Raw genomic sequence first — 20,084 nt, 5'->3', positions numbered from 1 at the left:
CCCCGCCCCAGCTGCGGGCCGCAGGGGACGCCGCCTTGCAGCCTTAGAAACGGCAGGTGCGTGTACACCGCCCTCTGCTGGGCAAACAGGACAGCTCCCACCGCAGGTCCTGAACCCATCCCAGACGGCAGGCACCAGCCTCAGCCCGAGGCAGCGGCCAGAGCACAGGCCCAGCCTGCCGTCCCGCGGGTGGCAGCTCTCCGTGGACCCCCCAAGCCTCCTCCCCTTCCTTTACCCACTCCCCACGGAATGCTCCACTCACATAAATCACGCGGCTCGGGGACCCGGAGGTGCTGGAAGCAGGGACAGAAATGATGCTCTCCGATGAAGTCCTGGTTTCCTAGAGGAGGGGAGAGGAGGGAGAGGAGGGAGAGGAGGGGGAAGGAGGGAGAGGAGGAAGAGGAGGGGAGAGGAGGGGAGAGCGGGGGAGAGGAGGGGAGAGGAGGGGAGAGGGGGAGATGAGGGGAGAGCAGGGGAGAGGGGGAGATGAGGGGAGAGCAGGGGAGAGAGGGAGAGGAGGGGAGAAAGGGAGAGGAGGGGAGAGCGCGGGAGAGCAGGGGAGAGGAGGGGAGAGCAGGGGAGAGCGGGGGAGAGGAGGAGAGAGCAGGGAAGAGGGGGGAGAGAAGGGGAGAGGAGGGGAGAGAAGGGGAGAGGAGGGGAGAGCAGGGGAGAGCAGGGAGAGGGGGGAGAGCAGGGGAGAGGAGGGAGAGGAGGGGAGGGGGAGAGCAGGGGAGGGGGAGAGGAGGGGAGGAGGGGAGAGGAGGGAGAGGAGGGGAGGGGGAGAGCAAGGGAGGGGGAGAGCAGGGGAGGGGGGAAAGCAGGGGAGAGGGGGGAGAGCAGGGGAGAGGAGAGGGGAGGAGAGGAGAGGGGAGAGAGTGGGGGAGAGGAGGGGGAGGAGGGGAGAGGAGGGAGAGGAGGGGAGGAGGAGAGCAAGGGAGGGGGAGAGCAGGGGAGGGGAGAGAGCAGGGGGGGGAGAGCAGGGGAGAGGAGAGGGGAGGAGGGGAGAGGGGAGAGAGCGGGGGAGAGGAGAGGGAGGAGGGGAGAGGAGGGAGAGGAGGGGAGGAGGAGAGCAAGGGAGGGGGAGAGCAGGGGAGGGGGGAGAGCAGGGGAGGGGGAGAGCAGGGGAGAGGAGAGGGGAGGAGGGGAGAGGGGAGAGAGCGGGGGAGAGGAGGGGGAGGAGGGGAGAAGAGGGAGAGGAGAGTTCAGGCTCCGGGTCTGGTGCCTTTTCTCACTTGACAAACGCGCACGTGGACCAAGCACCTGGGCCCCTCCTGGGGTTCAGGGGCGGAGCAGAGTGCTGACGCAGGCTCACAGGTGGGGTTCCTGGGACTCTTGGGGAGGGGGAGTGGAGGCGCCGAGGCAGCAGGAGGGCTCGGCAAAGCCCGTGCCGCGCACGGTGGATCCTGCCGGCCCCCCCCCCCCCCGTGGAGGCGCCTCCCGGGGTGCAGGGGAAGAGGGGGCTTCCTGGCAGAAGGAGCAGCATCTGAGAGGTGCTGCGGCCAGAGGGGCGTGGCTCTGGGCGGAGGCGCACCTGCGAGGGCGGAGCTGGCGGGCAGGCAGTGGGAAGTCCTCCCTCTGTCCTGGCACAGTGTTCGGCCTCACCAGCCACAGGGCGGCGCTGGCTTGCAGATGTGTTGGTTTCTGTCTCTCCCCGGGAACCGCAGCTCCGGGGGTGGGATGGGGTGGGGGCAAGGCCTCTGTGGCTGTGCCTGGCATCCAGTAGGGTGTCCTACTCTGTCCTACCTGATCTGTCTCAGGGAGGGACGGCCACACACGTGACTTAGCAGGGGGCTCTGACCTGACAACTGCGAACAGCCCCAGCGGCCACGCATCAGCCAACGGTGTCCACGTAACAGACCCCCGGTACAACCTGGCCAGCACCTGCACACGGGGAGGGGAGCCCTCCCGGGCCCGGAGAGGAGGGCGGGAGCCGGGACAGCAGCCTCCTCGGCTCACCTGTATCTCCCCGAGACAACCAGATCCCGGCCACGCCGGTTCCCGCAAGGTCTGTGAGCCTGCTTCTGAGATCAGATCTGGGAGCGCTTGGGGGGCCCAGACGTGTGGTGGGGGTCGGAAGTGAGGGGCTTTTGCAGTCACTTGAACTGTGTGTTTGTGCCCCAATTCTTAGGCCGTCAGTGTGTGCTACATGGGCACAGGGGGTGGCCCGGACGGCCTCGGAGACTGACGGCCCTCGTTCTACCTGGGGTAACTGCTTGCCTGACCTACCTGTTCACACCTGGCCACCCCCGCAGCCAGCCGCCCCACCCCCGCCCCGGCTCAGGCCCCAGGGCCACGTCCTCGCGGGGTGGGGTGGGGGGACAAAGGCGGCGCAGAGCGGCGAGGAGCAGGGATTCGGGCACCCACCTTGTTCCTGTCCTCAGTCCTGGCTGCCTGTCGACACGCCGGGTGCCAGATGGAGGAGCCTGCGGGCAGACCCCCCCCCCCCAGGGGGAAGTCGTTAGAGCCGTCTCCCGCAAACGCAGGCCCGCGGCGGGGGGATGTCAGGGGGACGCAGCTTGGCGCCCTCGCCCGACACTCGCCTGCCTGCCCTGCAGTGGCCCTGGGTGCCCTTCTGTGTGAGGTCCGTGCCGGGCACGGAGCTCGCAGGTGTGGCCCAGCTGTGAGGCCATGGTGCGGAGGGGCAAGCGCACGCCCAGGCGCTGAGGCTCCCACAGGCGGCAGCTCAGGGGCTGTGCGACGGGGGCGGCGGGGGCGCCCAGCCTAGGGTGGCCAGAGGAGCGGGTGCTGGAGAGGTGTGGGTGCAGAGGCAGCGGGGGGGGCTCCCTGGGGGGCAGTTCCTGCCTTACTGGGCTCAGCCCAACCAGGGGACCGCAGGGGCTGAGGTTGGGGGCTCAGCGGGCAGGGCCCTCAGCCAAGAGGCAGGAAGGAGCCCCTTGGGTAGATGCTGGGCCTGTTCCTTAGGGCACGGGGTGTCGAGCAGGGAGTGGGCCAGGAACTGGGCGTGAGGCCCGAGCCCATCGGGAACGCGGTCTCTCCCCCTGCAGCCTCTGCCTCTCAGCGCATCAACAGCCGCCACCCCCCACCCCGCAGGCCACCAGCACCCAGCACCCCGGCTCCCTGCCCTCTACCTGCCCCGTCCCTCCCCACCCCAAACCAGGCCAATGACAGCCCTGCCCTGTGCCGGCACCCAGGGACTCTGACAGCCGTCAGCTGGGGAGGGAGCAGGGGGCCGACGTGTGACCAGCCCCTTCCCTGCGCCTGGGGGCCTGTGGGGGTCCGCCCACCCTTCCAGAGCCAGGGCGCTCGTCTCTCCTCTCGGGGTCCACACTTGGCTGCCCCCGCTGCCCCCGCTGCCCCCAGGTGCTGTCCCCCCTCCTCTGCCAGCCACCAAGGCCCTGTGTTAGTCCACGGCCTGGCTCTCTCCCCCTGGAAGTCTGAGTGGGACTTGGCTCCCCAAGCTCACACAGATGAGGAGGCCCCAAGAGACTACGGCTGGGGGGTAGGGGGCCATTATCAGGCGGCTGGGTGGGGGCAGAGCTTTGGGACGGAAGCAGGATGGCCTGATAAGGAGGGCGGCAGGTGACCGTCCCTCGCCAACCTCCGGCCTCACCGGACGCCCCCGTGCCTGTCAGCTCCCCGCTCCCTTCGCCGGAGTCCCCGAGCGGGGCGCCTGGGGAGGATGGGGTTTATTTCGGACTGGAGGTGCGCGGCCGTTAGTCCGGCATCTGGTGGGGGCTGCAGTGGAGCTGGTGGGGGAGAAAGCCGAGACCAGTGCCCAGGTTCACACACAGCTTCCTGCCAAGGCCCGCGCCCAGGGCTACAGACCTCCTGGCAGGTGCACGTCCCCCGGTAATCCTCCAGCCATTAGAGCTAATCCCCCGCCCGCTCACTCAGGGCTTCCAGGCCTGCGTGAGCTTGGGGAGCCGAGTCCTGCTCAATCCACAGCACTGGGAATGTGCGTATAAAGCAGTTTTTAATGTTTCTTCAGTATAAGTGTAACAGAATTTCCTCACTAAAAATCAGAAACCGAGGGGTCGGCAGGTTAACCAGCATCCCGTGTGAGCGCCAGTTCGAGTCCCGGCTGCTCCACTTCCTATCCAGCTCCCTGCTGTGGCCTGGGAGAGCAGCAGAAGATGGCCCAAGTGCTTGGGCCCCTGCACCTGCGTGGGAGACCTGGAAGAAGCTCCGGGCTCCTGCTTCCATCTGGCCCAGCCCCAGTTGCTGTGGGCATTTGGGGAGGGAACCAGGAGATGGAAGATCTCCGTCTGTCTGGGCCTCTGTCGTGCCTCCCCGCTCTGTATCTCTCAAATGAGTAAATACGTCTTCTACAAAGATACAGAAACGTAACAGCATGCGCCTCTGCACGCCGCACCCTGAGGGCGTGAAGTTCAGAGCACACACGCGATGTCATCCCCCGCAACTTTTACTTAAAACTGTCTTAGGCGACCCCCCTGCACGTAAGCACCAGTGTGACCGCGAGGCCTAGGCCAAGGCCCAACCCCAGGCAGGGGACGCCAGGGGCCACTCCCGCGCCGCGCCGTCTGCATCGAGCCGCGGGGCTGTGTCCCGCACGGATGGACACTTGCTCCCCGGAGGCGGGATCTCAGGCCGAGGGCGTGGCTGAGGGGGGCACTTGAGAATTTTTGCAGCGTCCTTGTGTGTGTCCCCTCCAGCTGGGAAAGGGGCCGTCCCCTTGAGTGCTCGCCCTTTCTTGGCATCTTGGTCGTCACAACGGGACCCTCGTCCAGGGGCCCGCACATCCCGGGGCTCTGTTGCACCAGGGTCTCCCTGTCAAGCACCCCCTTCGTGGAGCCCCGGCCCCTGGGACGGGCACGCGGGGTGGGGGCCCCAAAGCTCCCCGGGCAGACCCCTTTCTACCACGCCTGCCGTGGGGACGGGCCCGGCTCAGCACGCACAGAAGTCCTGTCCGGTGATGGCAGCTGGCCCCAGGCCAGCGTCACGAAGGGCGTCTTTGTTCCCCGAGACCCGGCCACGCCTGACGCCAGCTCGTGTCCCCGTGTCGGTGCCGGGCGTGAGTCAGCCCCCTTGTGCCGCAGCACCATTCATTCACGGAAGGCCGGGCACCACAGAGCAACCCTCCCCGCCCAGACAGGGCCTCAGGCAGGGGACAGCCGGCGACGCTGGGGACGTCACCCGCCAGGGAGAGCCTCAGAAAGGGCAGCCTGTCCGGCATGCAGCCCAGATGCCGCCGAGTGAGGTCATCGGTGGCCTGTCCCTGCACCTGACACCAGCGCCACTCAGCCGGGCCTCGGGGGTCCCTGGAGACAGGCGCTGTGGCCACAGAGGATGCCTCCGCCCCGGAGCAGGCTCGCCTAGTGCCGCCGCCGGCCCGCACCCGCCTTCTGCGTGTCTTTCACCCTGGACTCCCAGCCCCTCTTGGAGCTGGGCCCTGGAGGTCACGCAGTTCTCCGGGCCACTGCTCACGCCTTCTCCATCACCCGACGGCTGTCCCGGGGCTCTGTCCCAGCTGAGGACAGGGGAGGCAGGGATCCCCGCCTCCCTCGTCCCTCCCAGCGACGCCACCGTCGTAAGGACAGAAGTGGCAGTCACCAGCTGTGGCCGGAGCATCAGCCTCACTGCTAAAGCATGTTCGTCCCGCCCCCCGCTCGCCAGCTCGGTGGTCCCGAGGGCGCCCTCCTTGACTTTAGTATCCGAATGCGTCTGGGGGACTTCCCCTGAAATGGCTTCTTCCAGAATGTTCCTCCGGCCAATGCTCTGGTAGCTGCCAGTGTGGCCAGCGTCCCGCTGCTGATGGGGTGTGGCAGGGGACACCCGACCGCACACTGGGGCCCACCCCTAGCAGAGGCCTAAAGCGCCAGCCCCACCACAGCCACGTCTGCCTCACTTTTGCCGCGGGGACGCTGGGCTCTGAGCTGGCCTCTGGCCCTTTGCTCGGGGTGCTCACCCGAGGCCCCGGGGGAAGCCGGCCAGGTGTGACCCTGGGCGCGGCGGGGACCCGAGCCCCGGGGACGCTTACCTTGCAGGTACATCTCCTCGCCCTCGGCGAACATCTGGCCGCACCGGCCGCATAGCGCGCACGACGGGTGGTAGTGCTTCTCCCCCGCCTGCGGGAAGCAGACACCGGTGTCACCGCACAGAGCCGGGGCGCTGCCGTCCCAGGGCCCCCCGCCGCGGTCCACGCAGTCCCACGTGCAACCTGGGTGGGGGTGGTCCCAGGCTGCCCAAGGCGCTGCGTGAAGGCAGGCTGAGAGCCACCCAGCTTCTGGGGGCCCAGGGGTGCTGCTGCCCCCCCCCCCAGCGGAGAGGGAGGGGCCTGCCCCAGCTGCTTTCTCTCCAGAAGGAGGGGGCAGGCAGAGGAGGGAGGAGGAGAGGCGGGGGGGGGGGGGCGCAGAGGATGCTGGGTGCGGGGTGGAAACATTTGATTTCACATTCTTATCTGTGCCGTTGGCCCCATTGGCATTTTCTACCTGAACGCCTGATCCTGTGTCTAATTACATCACAGGCTCACGCCGAGGCAGCTGCGGAACGATGCTGCCCGCCCGCTCCCGCGAGCACGCCTGGCGCAGGAGAAAGGATCCCAGCGCCGGTGGGGGTGGGGGACGCGGCGCCAAGGCCACACGCCCTGCTCTCCCCGAATCGGAGACGTGCCCCGTACCCCCACCCGAGGCAGCGCCCCCACTTCCTCCTGTCCCCGCCCCGCCCCCACAGGCAGGACACAGGGAGGAAGGCCCACAGCACGCTCCTGTCACAAGGTCCCCTTGCCGGACCTCAGGCTGAGCCACGGCTCCTTGCGTCCACAGGCAAACGCGTCCCTTCAGGTGGCCCTGCAGGCGGCACCTGCCGTCCCCAGCTCTCCAGCCCCTGCCCGCACTCGCGCCGGCTCTGCCGCCCGGAATGTTGCTATCACATCCCAAGTGCCGCCTCCTCTCGGGAGCCCTCCCTGAGCCCTCCCAGCCCCGTGCACACTGCTCAGCAGGTGTCCGGGCTGGCCCTCCCCGCCCCAGGGCCAGCCTGTCTGGTGCAGAGCCGGGCACCTGGGCCATTGCAGGGCTGCAAGGCCCGAGGTGGGCACAGCCCGTGCAGAGCTGTCAGCGAGGGAAGGGGACGGGAGCGCCACCTGACGCCCGAGGCTTCACCACGTCCTTACCGAGCCCAGCGGGGACTCGAGACCCCACCTGTCCTCACACCCACCTCCCCCAGGTGCCGGCCCCTCTTCTCACAGGAGCCCCACAGAGGCCATGCAGGGGAGACGCACATCGAGAGGGAAGACACAGCCTGCAGTCTACACAGCACATCCACACGGCAGGTCCACACGGCACATCCACATGGCAGGTCTACATGGCAGGTCTACACGGCAGGTCTACATGGCACATCCACATGGCAGGTCCACATGGCACGTCCACATGGCACATCCACACGGCAGGTCTACATGGCAGGTCTACACGGCAGGTCCACATGGCACATCCACACGGCAGGTCTACATGGCAGGTCTACACGGCAGGTCTACATGGCACATCCACATGGCACATCCACACGGCAGGTCCACATGGCACGTCCACATGGCACATCCACACGGCAGGTCTACATGGCAGGTCTACACGGCAGGTCCACATGGCACATCCACACGGCAGGTCTACATGGCAGGTCTACACGGCAGGTCCACATGGCACATCCACACGGCAGGTCTACATGGCAGGTCTACACGGCAGGTCCACATGGCACATCCACACGGCAGGTCTACATGGCAGGTCTACACGGCAGGTCCACATGGCACATCCACACGGCAGGTCCACATGGCACATCCACACGGCAGGTCTACATAGCAGGTCTACACGGCAGGTCCACATGACATGTCCACATGGCACATCCACACGGCAGGTCTACATGGCAGGTCCACATGGTACATCCACACAGCACATCTACATAGCACGTCTACACGGCAGGTCCACACAGCACATCCACACAGCACATCTACATGGCATGTCCACACAGCAGGTCTACACAGCACGTCTACATGGCACATCCACATGGCTCGTCTACACGGCAGGTCTACATGGCACGTCTACACGGCACGTCCACACGGCAGGTCTACATGGCAGGTCTACACGGCATGTCTACATGGCACATCCACATGGCACGCAGGTCTACATGGCAGTTCTACATGGCACATCCACATGGCAGGCAGGTCTACACGGCAGGTCTACATGGCTGCCCACTCCCCACGCTGTGCAAGGGGACCCTCGTGCCTGGGTGCTCACTGGGGGCTCTGACACAGTGGGCTCAGGAGCGGCGCAGAGACCCCGCCCCAGCAGAGGAGCTGACAGCAGGCTGTCCTGCGGCCCCACGTCCCTCGCACACCGGGACCAGGGGCACAGCCGCTGAGCGCGTCACAGACAAAGGCTTGGAGCGAGGCCTGGGCTGCAGGGGTCGGCACACGGAGCGGGGATGTGAGGGTTGGGCCAGGGGTGGGCGTGTGCAGGGGGTCTCTGTCTACTGCGTGTGCCTTGAGTCTAAATCCGTGTCTGTGTGTCTGTGTCTGTGTGTCCATCTCGGTAGGTGCCTGTGTATGTGTGTGTGTGGCTGTGTGTATGTGTGGCGTGTGTGTGTGTGAGTGCATGTGGCTTTGTGTGTGAGTGCGGCTATGTCTGTCTCTGGGTGTGTGTGCATCTACAGCTGTGTGTGTATGTGTGGTGTGTGTGTGTGTGTGCATGTGGCTTCGTGTGTGAGTGCGGCTATGTCTGTCTCTGGGTGTGTGTGCATCTACAGCTGTGTGTGTATGCATGTGTCTGTGTGTGTGCACCTAAAGCTCTGTGCACGTGTGTACATGTGCGTGTCTATGTGTGTATGTGTGTGCATGTATGTCTGTACCTACAGCCGTGTGTGTCTGTGTGTGTCTAGCTCTAGTTGTGTGTCTGTTTATGTGTGTGTGTGCAACTACAGCTGTGTCCGTGTGTACATGTGTGGCTATGAGTCTCTGGTTGTGTGTCTGTGCAACTACAGGTTTGTGTGGTTGTGTGTGCATGTGTGGTTGTGTGTCTCTGGTTGTGTGTGTGTATGTATGGCTGTGTGTCTCTGGTTGTGTGTGTGCATATGTGGCTGTGCACCCTCAGCTATGTGTGGCTGTGTGTGTATGTGTGGCTGTCTCTGGTTGTGTGTCTGTGTGTACGTGTGTGGCTGTACACCTACAGCTGTGTGTCTGTGTGTGCGTGTGTGGCTGTGCGGCTTTCTCTGGTTGTGTGTGTGTGCATGTGTGGCTGTGTGTCTGTCTCTGGCTGTGTGTCTGTGTGTGCGTGTGTGGCTGTGTGCCTGTCTCTGGCTGTGTGTTTGTGTGTGTGTGTGTGGCTGTGTGGCTGTCTCTGGTTGTGTGTGTATATGGCTGTGCACCTATAGCTGTGTCTGTGTGTGCATGTGTAGTTGTGTGTGTGTGTGTGTGGCTGTGTATCTGTCTCTGGTTGTGTGTCTGTGAGTGTGTGTGGCTGTGTGTCTGTCTCTGGTTGTATGTGTGCATGTGTGGCTGTGCACCGACAGGTGTGTGCGTCTGTGTGTGCGTGTGTGCCTGTGTGTCTATCTCTGGTTGTGTGTATGTGCGTGTGTGGTTGTGTGGCTGTCTCTGATTGTGTGTGTGCATGTGTGGCTGTGCACCTATAGCTGTGTGTGTCTGTGTGTGCATGTGTGGCTGTGTGTGTGTGCGTGTGTGGCTGTCTCTGGTGTGTCTGTGCATGTGTGGCTGTGTGTGTGTGTCTCTGGTTGTGTGTGTGTGTGGCTGTGCACCTACAGCTGTGTGTGTCTGTGTGTGCGTGTGTGGCTGTGTGTGTGCATGTGTGGCTCTGTGGCTGTCTCTGGTGGTCTGTGTGTGTGTGGCTGTGCACCTACAGCTGTGTGTGTCTGTGTGTGTGTCTGTGTGTGTGTGCGTGTGTGGCTGTCTCTGGTTATGTGTGTGTGGCTGTGTGGCTGTCTCTGGTTGTGTGTCTGTGTGTGCGTGTGTGGCTGTCTCTGGTTGTGTGTCTGTGTGTGCGTGTGTGGCTGTGTGTCTCTGGCTGTGGCTGTGTACCCACAGCTGTGCCCATGTCACTGGGGTGTCTGGGAGAATCTGGACCCAGGACTTCTCGACGCTGGCTTCGGCGTGGGGCGCTCCTGACACAGGGCCGTCCTCTGCGTGCTGGGTGATGAGCAGGAAACCCCCTCCGAGCGCGCTAAGTACACCCGAGGGAGACAGCCTGCTTGTCTGGACGCTTCCTTTCCTGCCAGGGCGTGGACGGAAGGAAGGCGCCCCCACTGATGGGGTCAAGTGGACGGGGCCCACAGGGAGGAGGGGGCGCATCCGTAAGGGCCGGGCTGAGGCCTCAGTGCCATGGAAGGGCCAGGCCAGGGTGGGCACCCCGTGAGCACAGGAGGGGCTCCAAGGTGAGCTACAGGTGTGCAAGGAGGGCATCGGGAGGGAAGAGAGATGGGCTCACGGATCCCAGAGGGATGCGGGATGTCTGGTTACCATGGAGACAGCCAGGTGCACCTGCTGCACCAGCCCCCCCCCCAGCAGTGGCTCTGCCAGGGTCAAGGTGCACCTGTGAGGGCAGGGGGAGCAAGGTAGGGGGAGACTGGGCTCGGAGCACAGATTGACCCCTGACCCAGGCCAGCACACGCATGTCCCTGGACACCAACCCCTGACTAGGCCAGCACACATGTGTCCCTGTGACACTGACCCCCTGACCTAGGCCAGCACACATGTGTCCCTTTGACACCAACCCCCTGACCCAGGCCAGCACATGCGTGTCCCTGTGACACTGACCCCCTGACCTAGGCCAGCACACATGTGTCCCTTTGACACCAACCCCCTGACCCAGGCCAGCACATGCGTGTCCCTGTGACACTGACCCCCTGACCCGGGGCCAGCACACACATGTCCCTGTGACACTGACACCCTGACCCAGGCCAGCACATGTGTGTCCCTGTGACTGACACCGACCCCCTGACCCAGGCCAGCATACACATGTCCCTAGACACTGACCCCCTGACCCGGGGCTAGCACACACGTGTCCCTGTGACACCAACCCCCTGACCTAGGCCAGCACACGAGTGTCCCTGTGAGTGACACCGACCCTCTGACCCAGGCCAGCACATGCGTGTCCCTGTGAGTGACACCGACCCTCTGACCCAGGCCAGCACATGCGTGTCCCTGTGACACCGACCCTCCGACCCGGGCCAGCACACGCGTGACCCTGTGACTCCGACCCCCTGCGGTGATTCCACCAGCACAGCCCCCACCCCGCCAGCCTTGCAGCAGGTGCAGCCTCACCACGGGCTCAGAGGGAGAGCGAGCCCGGGGGGAGGAACCCCGTCCCCAGCCAGCGTGCGTTTCCTGGGGTGCCCGCCGCACAGACGCAGCCCGGTGGGTGCCGGGGGCCATGGTGCCGACAGGCACTTAGCAGGTGGGGGAGGGGGCTGGGCGCCCCGTGCAGCCCCTGCTGGCGCCCGGCCGCGTCCTACCTGCAGAGTCCCAGCCCCGGGCCCGGCGATGCCTGCGGAGCTCTGCCGCCTGGAACCGCGTGGTGAGGTTCTCCCTCACCCTGCAGCCGCGAGAGCCCACCGCATGCCGGGCCCGCGTCGGGCGGTGCCTGCGCGGAGGCAGCTCCCGTGTCCCCGCCCGTGGCTCCCGCCTGCTCAGAGCGGCAGCCTTGCTGCGCCTGGCTGCACCCGCGCCTCCCGCAGAGACAAAAACAAAAGCATCCATCTTCCCGGAGCAGCCAGGCCCAGCGAGGAGGGAGCTGCCCTGGCCTGCGCAGCGCCCGACGGCTCACCGCACACGGGTCACCTTAGTCCCCCGTCCATCCAGGGGCGGACGATGGCCCTCCAGAGCCCCTCTCCGCCAGCAGCTGCGGGGGCAGCGCCGAGCTGCCGAGCTGCCGGCACCCACTCCAGCCAGAGCAGCGGGGGCTGGGCCAAACCCACCCCGCCCCCTCACGCCGGGGCCTCTCTTCGGGGGAGGGGCTGTCTCCCGAGAGGTCAGGAAGGAGGTGGGGGGCAGCAGCAGCCGGTGGTGGAGCTGAGGGGCACTCAACTTTGGGCCACGGGGAGCGCGAGGTAGACGCGGGACCCATGCCCAAGACCTGTGTCTGCGTGTGCAAGGGGCCCCTCGGGTCGGGGGAAGCCCTGACTCGGGTCATCTCGGGGGCAGCAGCCCAGGCACCCACGCACAGCTGCGAGGGACCGAGCGGTCGGCAGGTGGTAAGGCCCTGCCTCGTCGCCATGGCACCCCAGCCAAGCCCCAGCCCCCGCACTGGCAAGGCCCAGGGTCCACCACTGCTGTGACCTCCACGGGAGGAGAGGGCCCACAGCCCAGGGCCTGGGCACAGCCCTCTCCCTGCCCATGGGTCCTGCTGGTCACCTGCTGCCTCGCCCACAGGCCACACGCTGGACGTCACAGCTGCCTGCCCCAGCACAGAGCACAGGCCCCAGGCCCCACCACGGCTTTCTCTTGGGGAACAAAACGCAGAAAACGTGTACCGCGTGTGACTTCCAAGCAGGGGACACACCCAGGTCACTGCTGCCCCCACCCCGTAACCGCCACCCACGCCGCTTGTCAGGTGACCACGCTGGCCTCCCACTCGGACTCAGACCAGTGCCATCCCTGTCCCCCGGTGCACAGCTCGGAGTCCCACGCTGGCCAGGGAAAGGCCGGGACAGGGGATCCCAAGTTCTTCCTGTCTCAACTCTTTCTGTAAAGCGGCACAGAACCAGCACCCCAGGAAGGCGTCCTGGAGGCGGCGGCCCCGAGGCTGAGGAAGCGTCCGGCGGCCCCCTTACCTCCAGCACGCGGCCCGTGATGTACTTGTCACAGCCGTCACAGCGGATGCCGAACTCGCTGTGGTAGTCAGCCTCACAGTAGGGCAGCCCGTCCCTGCAAGGAGGCGGGCGGTCAGGACCGGCGGGCTCCCCAACACCCGGGGAGGGCCCCAACACCAGCAGCCTCCCCGCGGGGGACGGCCCCTCCAGGCACCCCGCCTGCCCACTCCCTGCCGGCCGCTCCCCATCGGACGAGCACGGGGCGGCAGCCGCTGCAGAGCCTGCACGCAGGGGCCCAGCCACCCCCGGCCGGCCCAACGCCCCGCCTCCACCTCCGGGGTGTGAGCAGGGCACCCTCTTTGGGTGCGTGGGTGGCAAGAAGCCCAGGTGCAGGGGTCAGGGCAAGACCTCACGAGGCTGCCCTGGGACACGGGGGTGACACGCGTGGAGGGTTCCCAGGGATGTCCCTGTTCTGTCCCCCGCACGGATGTTTCTCTGTGCGCCCCACACTGCTCACAGCACCGGGGACTGGAGACGGCGCTCCGCTCCCCGGCCACCGGCTGGGACTCCGCGCCTGCAGGGGACGCAGCCGGTCTGGGCGTCGCCGGCGGGGGGCACCGCGCCAGAGCTAACTGGGGCTCTGCTGTCATCAAGGCTGAGACAGACACAGCAGGACAGGCGCCGCTCGGTGTGGGCTGGACCGCGGCTGAGGGCTCCCGAGCCTGACCCAGCCGTGGGGCCCTGGGCCTCTTGGCCTCACTTTCCCCATCTGTGAAATGGGAGAAGCATCAGCAAGAGCGAAACAGGAGACGGCGAGGCAGCGCCCGGCCCGAGGCAAGTGCTTGCCGGACGCTGGCCAGGCTGGCGGCCATCAGGGGCCACGTGGTCTTTCAGCCCCCGGCAGGAGCCAGGCTCCCGGGGACCAGGGGCCACTCTGCTCGGCCGCCCCCTCTCCGTGCCCGCCTTTGGCCTGCACACAGCGGGGCCGCAGGGGGCGGGGCAGCAGGGGGCCGGCCAGCCAGGCGACACCCCCTTCTCCTCAGCACTCTGCACCTTTGCTGGGTCCCCCGGGGCCCTGCTCTGGTCACAGCCCTGCGGCCACGCAGCCCAGCGACTTTGCCCAGTGACAGAGGAGCGGATATGAGCCGGGGACTCTGGCCCCCACCGTACCCCACGAGCCAGCACCTCTGCAGCAAACCCAGGCGGCTCAGAGACGCCGTCTCCACGGCAACACGGACGCACCCTCCTCCCCGGCCCCGGCTGCTAGGTAACAGGCCTGCCTCGTGGGTGGGCGCGGCCGGCCGGGGGCTGGGGGCTTGCATTTTACTTCACGTGCCCGTGCACAGAGCTGTGTCAGCCCCAGTGATTGCCGCCGGCTCTGCTATGACTGAGGCTTGGGGCTCGGGCCCCCCATCGCCCCGCCCCCGGGGATGGGGCTCAACCTGCTTGGGGTCTTTTATCTCCCACGTGTCAGACGGCTCAGGGTCCCCTGCGGTCAGAAGAAAAAGTGCAGAGAGGCCCCAGACGCCCTGCTCCGGTCCTCCCCGGGGACGCAGCCCGCAGTTAGGGTGCCCAGAGCACCGGGGTTCACCCGGTCGCGGTCAGACCCTGCGAGACCACGTGTGAGAATGTGTGCTCCAAGCACCCACTGTGTGTGCACGCTGCAAAGCACCCACCGTGTGTGCACGCTGCACCCGTGTGTGTGTGTGTGTGTGTGTGCGCGTGCTAAGATCACGTGGTCTGTGTGTGCACGCTGTAGGACTTCTGTTCACGAGTCGCCGGGACGACTCCGCCCCTTCAGGGCCTCCGGCACTCGCAGAGTCTGGGACGACGTCACAGCTGAGCCACGCAGGGAGGGGGCGCCCGGGGGCACCTGCAGCGCGGCCCTGCCCTGCCCTGCCCTGCCCTGCCCTGCGGCCCCGACACAGCCGAGGGCCAACCACGGGGCGGCGCCAGCCCGCGCTTACTTGCTGATGTACTCGGCGGTCAGCAGCTTCCCGCAGGCCTTGCACTTGAAGCAGCTCAGGTGCCAGTGCTTGTCCAAAGCCACCAGGGCCTGGCCGTTTTTGATCTCGGCCCCGCAGCCCCCACAACCTGGGGGGAGAGAACAGAACGCAACACAGATGTCCGCACCGCGGGGCGGCGGGGGTGGGGCGCCCGCACGGAGGGGGCTCAGCACGCACCAGGGGATGGGACCCACAGGACCCCCGCACTCAGACCTCACGGGAGCACCTAAGGAGAGGGGTGGGGGGCAGGTGACCACGCGGGGAGCAGGTGTCAAACACCAGCAGTGTTTGCTTCTGCATGCACGCGGCGCCAACTGTGTGCGGCCTGGGCTGGAGGCGAGGACGCCACGGAGAGGAGAAGAGCCCGTGGTTGAGCGGCTGCGTGAGGAGCAGCGTCCTCCTCGGCTGGAGGCAGAGCTCCGGCCCAGCCGTGACCCGGTGGCCCCACTCCCTGCCCCCAGCGCCTGCCCGTGCAGAGGCCTCCCCCAGGAAGCCCTCCCGGCCTGCATGCAGCCTGCTCCCCCCTTTGCCTGTGTTCCGCGGGGGCTCAGTCCAGGCCCGGCCAGTAGACCCCACCGACCCTCTCTCCGCCAGCGATGGCAGCACTACCGTCTCTGTCCTGACCACAAGTCCCCATCCCATGACCAGCAGCCCGGCCTGGGCCCCTGAGCCGCCTCCCACCGGCACCTGCCCCTGCTCAAATCCCCACGGGAGTCAGCGTCGTGGCCTAGTGGGTAAAGCCGCCACCTGCCACACCAGCGTCCCATATGGCTGCCCGTTCCTGTCCCAGCTGCTCCACTTCCGAGCCAGCTCCCTGCTAATGGCCTGGGCAGCAGCTAAAGATGGCCCAGGTCCTTGGGGCCCTGCACCTGCGTGGGAGACCCGGGCGGCCTCGTCCCGTGCTGGCTGTAGCAGCCCTCTGGGGAGTGAACCAGTGGGTGAAAACATTCTCTCTCTGTAACTTTCAAAATAAACATCAAAAATAAAAATCCCCACGGGGTCCCAGGGCCTCGGATCCCACGGTCCCTGTACCTCACAAGCCTCCCCATGCGGCTCCCACAGCCCACGTCACTCACTGTCTCCCATCAGTCACTGAGAGATGAGTGGGAGCTCCCGGCGAGGGGGCGGAGCAAGCGGGGCAGAGCCTGCCAGGGGCGTGCACGTGTGCTGTCGGTGTGCGTGAGACCCTCCACATCCCTGGGGGACTGACGGGCTCCAGGACCCCCCGCGGTGCCCCAGTCCTCAGAGGTGCACGTCCGGACCCTCTGCACCTCCCCACGACACCCAGGTCTGCGCAGGTGCCTGGCCCAGTGCACGCCTTCAGGAAAGTCCACACGGCTCGGCATGGACGCCCTTTTCTTAGTACCTTGGATCCGCGTGTCTGTGCACACGTGTCCATGGGAAGGTGTCTATGTGTGCACATGTGTGCCCTTGGAAAGATGCAGTGTGCACACACACGTGTCACGGGAAGGTGCCATCTGTGTCTGTGCACACGTGTCCATGGGAAGGTGCTGTGTGCACACGTGTGTCCATGGGAAGGTCTCATCTGTGTCTGTGCACACATGTTGGCCAGTGCAGGCGTGTGCCTGAGCACATGTTGGGGGTGGGGGTGGCTGCGTGTAGGGGCGGGCCCAAGAGCCCTGTGACGAGCAGGCAGGAGAGGCGCCTGTCCGCACCCAAGGCCCCCACTGAAGGATCGGCTCACAGCTGAGCAGGGACCTCGCAGGGCCCCAGCAAACATCTGCCCGCAGTGGAAAAGCAAAATCCCCAGGCCCAGCACAGACCCTGGCCCGGCACTCCAGGGTCCCGCAGAGGAGCTCCGTGCCCTGGGAGCCCCCGTGCTGTGTGTGTGTTGGGGGGTGACCCACGTGGCGTTCGGCCCGCCCACTCCCTGCAGCCGCCCAGGGACTCAGAGCTCTGCCAGACACACAGCCTCACTGTCCTCGCGGGCAGAGCCCGTGAGCACCCACGAACCGGCCCAGCCCCGATTCCCCGAATCCCACGCTGGCAAACCCACGTGAGCCTTTGGAAAACAAGAACAGACTCAAGCAGGGAGGTCCAGGGGCTGCGGGAGGGGGCCTCGATTCAGCTCCGGGCCCCCAGTGCCCGCAGCCGGCCTCACAGGGCAGCGCCCTCCCCCGGGAGCCACCACGTCTGTCAGCTCCAGGCCAGGGGCTCCCAGCTGGGGGGCCAGTCCCCGGGGGGCACTGGGCAATGCCTGGAGACCAGGATGGGGGGGTGCTCCAGACACTGATGGGTGGGGCCTGGGACGCTGATAAACCCCCTGCAGTGCACAGCACAGTCCCAGACGCCCCCAGAGCTACCACCGAGCAACCTGGCTCCTGGCCTTGGTTGGTGGCTCTGTGGACAGGCCAAGCGGGCCAGCGCCCTGGGGTGTGGAGAGGACAGGCAGTGGGCAGCAGTGGCTGGAGCCAGCCCCAAATCCTAGCTCAGTGACCGGTCCCTTCCCCTCCCTGTGCGTCTGCTAAGTGAGGAAGCCCCATGCTCTCTGAGGTCGTGCGTGGACTCCTGAGCTCTCTGACCCCCACCTCCCACTCCACTGGGCCACACAGGCCCGGCAGAGGGGAACCAGGCTCCGGTGAGCACCCCCAGCCCGGCTCCCCACCCCCGCCGACCAGCCGGGAGCATCACGGAGAGTGAGCAGGGGCGGTGCACAGGAGAGCCAGGTGCAGACGGCAGCGTCGTCATGGGAACAGCAGCCACTGCCTTCACATCTGGAGCCCAGCACGGCTCTGCCGGATACAACACCGGCACGGCCCGCGCCCCCGACGGCTCGGTGGGGCTGCAGGGTCCCACTCGCCCTGCTCCCGGGACCCGGCTCTGCCGGCAGCTCGTGGAACGGACCTGGGCTCCTCCCCGCCACGACCCTTCTAGAACCTTCCAACCTCCTGCTTCTCCCTTTTCCAAGATGCACCGTGCAGCTTCCGGGAGCCTCGGCTGGGAACCGGAAGGGGGGTGGGGCCAGCCCCACCCCCAGCCCCGCGGCACCCCAGGCCAAGCTGGGTGCTGGGGCAGGAGGGTCAGTCTCTAACAGAGCCTGAGACCGGCCCTGGGAGACGAGGAGCCGACCGAGCCCTGCAATGGGACAACGGCTGGGGAGTTAGGGGCTGGGTGCTCTGCTAAGCCCAGGAGCTCACCGTGTGCAGCACGAGGGCCGGTGGCTCCTGGCGGCCTCGCCACAGGGCCGGGTGCAGGCACCGAGGCCGGCGAGGGGACTGAGGCTGGTGGCCCCGTCACTCGGCACTGGCCCTGCCAGATCAGTCACACAGCCTCTCGGGAGCAGCACAGTGGCCCCAGTGCCTGTGCCCAGCCCGAGACCCCAGCTCTGCGCCTGCCTCTTCCTGCCCCCGTTCCTGACCGGGAAACGGACCCCACGGGCTTCCCAGCGGGGCCAGAGCTGCTGCCGTCCCGGCCCCCAGAGGGCAGCCCTGTGTCCAGCTGCAACCACAGCGCCCAGCTCGGGAAGAGGAGTCTGTGGGGGCCCCGAGGGAGGAGCAGAGCTTGGGGACGGGGGTGCTCCGGGGCCGAGGGCCGGCTCAGCCACACGGCGAGCTCTGCCCGGGCTTCCGCCTGGGCCGGCCCAAGTGTTCCTGTGACCTAGCGACAGGCTCAGGGCCACGGGCCTCTAGCTGGACCCTGCCTACATGGCCAGCCCCGTCCACTTCCAGGGACAGGCGGTTGCCCGAGCCACGCCATCCCCTCCCCTGGGGCCCGTCCTGGCCACCCGGGCGCCCATCACCCCACTCAGGCAGGCATAGAACCGGCCCCGGCACTCCCTCCCTCCATAACCATCCCCGGCTCCTCACCGCCCCAGCATGCAGTCGGAATGCTCCCGTGGGGTTCTCACTCCTCCAGCCATCAGTGCCCCATGTGGCTCCCGTCGCCCACTCCCATGGGCCTGGGGGTGCCCCACACCTTCCCAGGTTCCAACCTTGGCACCCAGTTCTCACCGGCTGTGCTCTCCCCTCCACTCGCAAGGTGCCCCTCCCAGAACCCATGCTGCACCTTGACCCCTAATGCAAGGGGACCGGGAGGCGTGGCCTGCGGGGGATGCCAATCACACCTGGGATCTGCACCCCCACAAGGGGCTGCAGGGGAGCACAGGGCCTCTCCTGTCGTGCGAGGGGGCGGGTGGGAGGCCCAGAGCGGCCACAGCAGGGCCAGCTCATTCTCTTGGGTGGTGAGAGACCCGAACTTCCATGCCTGGACAGCACTGGTGTGGGGCAGCAGCCCTGGCTCCCATGGGGGCACCAGGGGGCGGGGCTTCCCAGCTCCTGTCTCCTGTGGTCCCTGAGCCTGCGAAGAGGCAGGCAGGGCTGAGTGTTGGGTCCTCTTCAAGAATAATTTTTTAAAAATTTATTTTTAAAGCAGAGCGAGAGAGAGTCTTCCATCTGTTGGTTCACTGCCCAAAAGGCTGCAACACCCAGAGCTGGGCCCGGTGGAGCCAGGAGCTTCTTCCAGGTCTCCCGTGTGGGTGCAGGGCCCCAAGCACGTGGACCATCGTCTGCTGCTCTCCCAGATGCATTAGCAGGGCGCTGGGCCAGAAGCGGAGCAGCTGGGATACAAGCCCGCGTCCAGGTGGGATGCTGGCCCCGTTCCCAGCCTCACTGCCCCGAGGGCCATCGGCTCCCTCTCCTGTCACACAGTCGTCACCGCCCCAGCCCCCAGCCCCCAGCCCCGGGACCACGTAGCAGGCAGGGTGGTGGCGGAGAGCTCTGCACGAGGAAACCCATGGCCGGCAGGGGCTGCTCCGGGGTCTGCAGACGCCCCGCTGTCCCGGGACATGCGGCCGTGCCTCTGGGGACATCACGGTGACCACAGCACGCAGGGTGGGCTCCGTGGTGGGGTCTTGGCAGGAGCCCAAGTCCCCATGTCCTATTCCTGTCCTGGAAGAGCCCCCTAGGCCTGGGCGAGGCCGGCCGGCTGTCACCCCACCCACAGCTGCAAACCTGCGACGCCCCTGCTGCATCTGCCCAGCACAGCACAGTAACGACCCCTGCTGCTCACCCAGGAACCCTGCGCCGAGCACCTACGGCCCGCACACCTGGAGAGGCCCTGGCACAGAGCTCGGGGCTCAGGGTTCCCTGAGGGCTTCCGTGGCCTGCAGCCAACTGGGGTGGGGGAGAATGCCAAGCATGAAGATGACAGGAAGGGACCAGAAGGGGCCAAGAAGAGGTGGGCGGGGCTAGAGCTGGAGGAGAGTGGACAGATGATGGAAGTGGAGGTGGGCAGAGCTAGGGCTGGAGGAGAGTGGACTGATGATGGACATGGAGGTGGGTGGGATTAGAGCTGGGAGAGTAGATGGATGATGGGATGGAGGTGGGCGGGGCTAGG

At 66.5% G+C, this 20,084-nt stretch overlaps 1 protein-coding gene across 10 annotated transcripts in view; it reads right to left on the bottom strand.

The window, feature by feature from the left end:
- ABLIM2 (actin binding LIM protein family member 2) overlaps positions 1-20,084 on the bottom strand; it is a 116,656-nt gene that overhangs the window by 51,858 nt on the left and 44,714 nt on the right. For all 10 annotated transcript variants that reach the window (XM_070068005.1, XM_070068002.1, XM_070068001.1 and 7 more), the window contains exons 5-9: positions 14,691-14,817; positions 12,745-12,838; positions 5,960-6,047; positions 2,365-2,423; positions 263-340 (exon numbers count right to left, since the gene is read on the bottom strand). In XM_070068005.1, the coding sequence (XP_069924106.1) occupies positions 263-340; positions 2,365-2,423; positions 5,960-6,047; positions 12,745-12,838; positions 14,691-14,817 (446 nt within the window). The remainder of the gene's footprint in view (positions 1-262; positions 341-2,364; positions 2,424-5,959; positions 6,048-12,744; positions 12,839-14,690; positions 14,818-20,084) is intronic.

This window comes from Oryctolagus cuniculus, chromosome 2 (assembly GCF_964237555.1).
Source record: "Oryctolagus cuniculus chromosome 2, mOryCun1.1, whole genome shotgun sequence".
NCBI classification, from domain to species: domain Eukaryota; kingdom Metazoa; phylum Chordata; class Mammalia; order Lagomorpha; family Leporidae; genus Oryctolagus; species Oryctolagus cuniculus.
Note: the sequence above shows the minus strand (reverse complement) of the source record. Positions and strands in the feature narration are given on the sequence as shown.